Raw genomic sequence first — 6000 nt, 5'->3', positions numbered from 1 at the left:
TGGCTTGTGTCTGTAGGTGCACAAACATAATTTTGTCATTAAGCCTCAATTTTACATTGCTTCAAAGCACAAACGAGCTGTTGCTGAAATCTGCCGCACAGCTCCCCTTCTGTCTCTTCTGTTTGAGTCTGTCGCTAATGTTTTATGCATCCATATTTTCTCCCAGCATGCCTTTGTTCCCAGTGGTGGAAAGCACATTTACTTAAGTACTATACAATTTGGAGGTATTAGTACTTTACTTGAGTATTTGTATTTCCAATTTCCACTACTTACTTCTACTCAGTCTCCACTACATCATCTGATCAACATATTGCACTTTTCCTCCACTACATTTTGAATATCTTATTACTTCTTACTTTGTAGATTTGTATTAATACCAGTAAGACGCCCTGAGGGCGTGAAGCGACCAGGTCGCGTGCTCGCATCCGCCTGGGTGAGGCAGACTGCTGGACGAGCACTGGCACTTTGGCATGGGGGGGGCAGATCAACATATGGAATGAATTCTGTACTGGTTATATATGAGTGTGTCTTGGTGTGCAGGGTTTGATGAGGTCAGATCAACATGTGGAATGTCAGAACAGGTCAGCTCCATATATGGAGAGGGGCAGTGTCTTACAGGGTTTGATGAGGTCTGGCCATATATGGCCGCGCACGCACACACGCAAGGATAGGCAAAATAAGCCATTGGCTTCAGCCTATACAATTTGGTCTAATCTGACTATATATGTCCCTCACTTCACACAGGTGTGATTTTGTCTTATGACCAAATACGCTACTACTCATACTAGTATGCACGCACGCATGCACACCAATGTCTCGTGGCGATGCAACACATTGTGGAGTTGTGAGCTTGTAGATCTGCTATTTTCCAAAAGATACATATGGAGCCTTGAAATGGGACATTCTGCACAATGAGTACTTTAACTTTTTGTACTTCAAGTATGTTTTAAACCCAATACTTTACTTTAGGACCAGTCTTTTAGAGTAGGGTAAGTAAGAACAGAGTAGTTCTACATTGCAGTATTGATACTTTACTGAAGTAAAACATTTGTTTTGTTCCGTGCACAGCGGGGGTGGACAGAAAGCAGCAGGGTCGGTGGACGAGCAGAGAGTGGACGAGGGAGGAAGAGCCTTGACCCTCCGTCCAGACATCGCCTATAATCTGCTACACACGCTGTTCTTTGGCCTTCTAGCTTTCAGCACCATGAGGTGAGCTCTCAACACACACACATGCACACACGCACGCACACACACACGCATGCACACGCACACACGCACACATGCATGCACGCATGCACACACACGCGCACACACACACACACACACACACACACACACACACATACACATACACATACACACACACACACACACACACACACACACACAATTGTTTATTGGTGTAAATTGTGCCTAATGTGCAGCTTTCAGTTATTGAATTTAATTTAATTTTGGCATCTTGGGAAATCCAAATTCATTCATTCACACGCACGCACGCACACACACACACACACACACACACACACACACACACACACACACACACACACACACACACACACACCTACACTTGAACATACATTACATTTCAGCCCACTTTGCCACTTGCTTTGTTCTCCTGCTCATCATCATACTGTACATAATTATGTGGAATCCTGAGTGAACGTGACGTTGCCAAGTGGTTCACGGACCCTCTATGGGCCCTCAGTGCCGAGTGCTTTCCTTTGGTCCCCCAGCTCCACTTAGCTAGCACTGGCCACGCGCTGTAGCCTAGCAACGCTACTCGGGGATTATATTGTTTGTTAGTGAGTGTGTGTTGTGGATGGTTGCCAAATGACCACTGAAGCCTCGAGTGCACGCCGCCCTTAAATCTCAGTTTAACCGTAAAAACAAACACCCAGCAGAGATGCTCCTGAACACTGATGGTAAAGAGTGGACTTGATAGAGCATATGGAACAGCCTATTGAGTGGTTTGAGATTGGATCGCCAGTGTTGTAAAGTAACTAAAGTAACGTATCACTTAAAGTAATATTATTACCTTTTTCCAGTAACTAGTAATATTACTAATTACTTTACAATTTGAGTAATAAGATTACTAATATGTTACCATTTTCCAAAAGTAACTTGTTACTAATTTCACAAGCCTTGGTGGTACTTTGGGGCTTGAGTGTTTATTAACACCCTGAGGGCTGTATTTTGCGTGTCTTAAGTACCAGGTCTTATTCCCTAACTTGAGTAAACTAAAGACCTGGAGGCGTGGTCAATGCTCTTTGGCCACTCAGAATAGCCAAATGGCATTGATCACGCCTCCAGGTCTTTAGGTTACTCAAGTTAGGGAATAAAACCTGGTACTTAAGACACGCAAAATACAGCCCTGAGTGTCATAAACGGAGGTCTCCGTAACGCTCAGGACGGAGATTAATCACAGGACGGAACTTTATTGATATCATAATCGAGCGCATCGCTCCACAGGCTGGGAGCATTTATATCATATTTACATGTTAAGAGTCTGCCTGTGCTATTAACTCATTTAGGATTATTTAAAAAACATCTGGTCACTAATGGTAGACTGGGTTGTGATCGAGTTGCTTTGCAGGCTGTTGATCCGGTCTAGATCTAGACCAGGGGTTCTCAACGTTTCTGGCTGGGGACCCCCGGGAATGCTTTGGCCATGTCTTGCGACCCCACCACTAATACAAACTAACTGCAAGAATATCCTTAATAATAGAAGATATGTCATAAATGAATACTGAAACCAGATATAATCATTAAGGAAAGTTTATGCATGCACCACGTACTATGTAAACTCTTAATTTCCATTTTCCAGCCATTCATTTGCAAACATTTGGGGACCCCCCCAAAATAATTTGGCGACCCCTCGAGTCGACCCCCCGAGGGGTCGCGACCCAAGGGGTTGAGAAACCCTGATCTAGACTCTGGAGCGGACACACTTGTCTGTATGTGTGAATTATTGGATGCAGAAGGGCAGGCCTTAAACCGCCCGGAACAAACTGGGTAGTGAGAGACTTTTGGGGGTAACTAGTTACTTTTCGCAGGGAGAAATATGTAAAGTAATAATTAATAATATATAATAAATATATATGTTTTAAGTAACTAGTAATAGGTAATATATTACAGTTTTTGAGTAACTTGTCCAATACTGCCCACTGCCCATGTGCTCTCTCAGTCATGCATGATGCAAGCACGCACAAAAAAGGGGAAAAAAATAATCCAGCCATGGCTGTCAGCTTCACATATGGTTCTTTTATATTCAGGTATAAAATAAATGACTGCATTCACAAAAGTAAGTTTGATTGCTTTTAATGCATGGCATCAGGTTGGGATTCTGTAAGCACTTTCAGCACTTTCTCTAAAATGCTGATTGTGACCGAATGGCTGAATGTGCCAAGAGGCATTAATTTCTGTCAGAATTCCCCTATGCATTAAAACGCACTCAAACACGTTTCTGTGAAGCTTTACTTTTGTTCCGCATGCAAGCATACATGCACACACACACACACACACACACACACACACACACACACACACACACACACACACACACACACACACACACACACACACACACACACACACACACACACACACACACACCCACACACGCCCACACTCACACAGACACACACTAAGGTGCTGCTTTTCACAAATGTCTTTAGGGAGTGTCAGCCCTCTTCATCTCTCTTACTAATCTTCCCTCTCTCTCTGTTTCTCTTTCCTATCACTCTGTTCCATCACTTTCCTGCGCGTCACCATTTTTTTGTTTCTGTTTCCCTTTGTCTTCATTTTGCTGATTTATTCTAATCTCTCTATAATCTCCATTCTCATTGGACTTGATGTTCCAGACTGTGCTTAATGTCTCCTCACCGAGTGAAGTTGAACAACAACAATTTAGCCATGAATCTCTGTCTCTCTGTGTATCTCTCTCTCTCTCTCTCTCTCTCTCTCTCTCTCTCTGTGTATAGCCTACTTAAAATGAGTCTGTGGTTGTTCAAGTGGACAAAAGTGCATCAGTTGGGTCAGCTGAAGCTGAACTCATGGCTCATGGAGGGATGGAGGTAGCTCACCTCGGAACAGAGTTCACTTAACGTGGAATGTCTGGAAGAATTTTCTGTGTTTTTTTTTTTAATGTAGCATTGATTCAAAGTGCCATTAATATTGTCAGATTGAAAAATATCAACTTTAAGAATCGAAATAGTACTAATGGGTTTACACGTATATTGTAATGGTCTGATACTGTTTTAATAAAATAGAATGTTTTTTTTTTTGTTTTTTGTTTTTAGATATTTTTTTGCGGCTTACGCCTTTATTGATTTTTTAAGGGATAGAAAGTAGGCTGACAGGAAACGGGAGAGAGATGGGGGGATGACATGCGGTAAAGGCCGTGTCGGGTCCGGGAGTCGAACCCGCGGCACACCGCGACTGGATCACCAGTCCGGTGCCCAGACCGTTACGCTACGGCCTGGGCCTAAAATAGAATGTTTTATTAGGTTATAATAAAGGTATCTCTCTCTCTCTCTCTCTCTCTCTCTCTCTCTCTCTCTCTCTCTCTCTCTCTCTCTCTCTCTCTCTCTCTCTCTCTCTCTCTCTCTCTCTCTCCACAACAGAATGAAGTACATCTGGACGGGTCAGATGTGTGCGGTCGCAGCCTACGGCGTCTGCGGTCCAGACCTGTGGACTCTACTGTTCAACACACTCCGCTGCCACAACAAAACTATGGTACCACCACTAAACTACTCAACAAAACTATGGTACCACCACTAAACTACACAACAAAACTATGGTACCACCACTAAACTACACAACAAAACTATGGTACCACCACTAAACTACACAACAAAACTATGGTATCACTACTAAACTACACAACAAAACTATGGTACCACCACTAAACTACACAACAAAACTATCGTACCACCACTAAACTACACAACAAAACTATGGTACCACCACTAAACTACACAACAAAACTATGGTACCACCACTAAACTACACAACAAAACTATGGTATCACTACTAAACTACACAACAAAACTATGGTACCACCACTAAACTACACAACAAAACTATGGTACCACCACTAAACTACACAACAAAACTATGGTACCACCACTAAACTACACAACAAAACTATGGTACCACCACTAAACTACACAACAAAACTATGGTACCACCACTAAACTACACAACAAAACTATGGTACCACCACTAAACTACACACCGCCGTTCTTCTGCATTGGTGGTGTTCTAGAAAGAGTACCGCAAGGGAAAGCTGAAAGAGAGATTCTATTTATCTATATCTACCCAAAGTTTTCTTTATTCCTTTATTTCTTTTGTTAAATGTGGTCCTGCGATTTATTGCACTCTGCCCGTGGCAGTGGCAGATAGATGGCACTCAACTTTTCCCACTCAAATGACTTGTGAAATAAATAGCGCCGCAGACCACTAGGTGTCACTGTGGTCACAACTTGAAGACAAGGCATCACATGAGAGCAAGTGGCTCCAATTATTCTGCTCTCTTCGGCTGGGGCGGCGGTGGCTCAGGGGTAGAGTGGCTGGATGGTAACGGCAAGGTTGCCAGTTCGAACCCGGGCTCCCTCAGAGTTAGTGTCGAAGTGTCCTTGAGCAAGACACTGAACCCCTAATTGCTCCTGTTGTGCTGGTTGGTGCCTTGCATGGTTTCCGCTGCCATCAGTGTATGAATGTGTGTGTGAATGGGTGAATTGATGCACAATCTATGTAAAGCGAGGCGCTATATAAATGCACCATTTACCATTTTACTCTTCCGTCAGTGATTATGCCTGTTCTCTCTCTCTCTCTCTCTCTCTCTCTCTCCATCTGTCTGTCCGTTCCGCTCTCTGTCTCTGGCCTTGTCTTTTCCCATTTTATGATTGTGGTCTTTTATCTCATTATCTGTTTCCACTCTCTCTCTCTCTCTCTCTCTCTCTCTCTCTCTCTCTCTCTCTCTCTCTCTCTCTCCAT

General features: G+C 43.3%; 1 protein-coding gene across 3 annotated transcripts in view; it reads left to right on the top strand.

Annotated features, from left to right (window-relative positions):
- Positions 1–6000, top strand: part of dpy19l3 (dpy-19 like C-mannosyltransferase 3) — a 57335-nt gene that overhangs the window by 29679 nt on the left and 21656 nt on the right. For all 3 annotated transcript variants that reach the window (XM_083760073.1, XM_083760074.1, XM_083760072.1), the window contains 2 exons: positions 1069–1209; positions 4626–4737. In XM_083760073.1, the coding sequence (XP_083616199.1) occupies positions 1069–1209; positions 4626–4737 (253 nt within the window). The remainder of the gene's footprint in view (positions 1–1068; positions 1210–4625; positions 4738–6000) is intronic.

Source organism: Protomyctophum parallelum, assembly GCF_964188405.1.
Source record: "Protomyctophum parallelum genome assembly, chromosome: 2".
Taxonomy (NCBI): Eukaryota; Metazoa; Chordata; class Actinopteri; order Myctophiformes; family Myctophidae; genus Protomyctophum; species Protomyctophum parallelum.
This window is presented reverse-complemented; position numbering and strand designations above follow the sequence as displayed.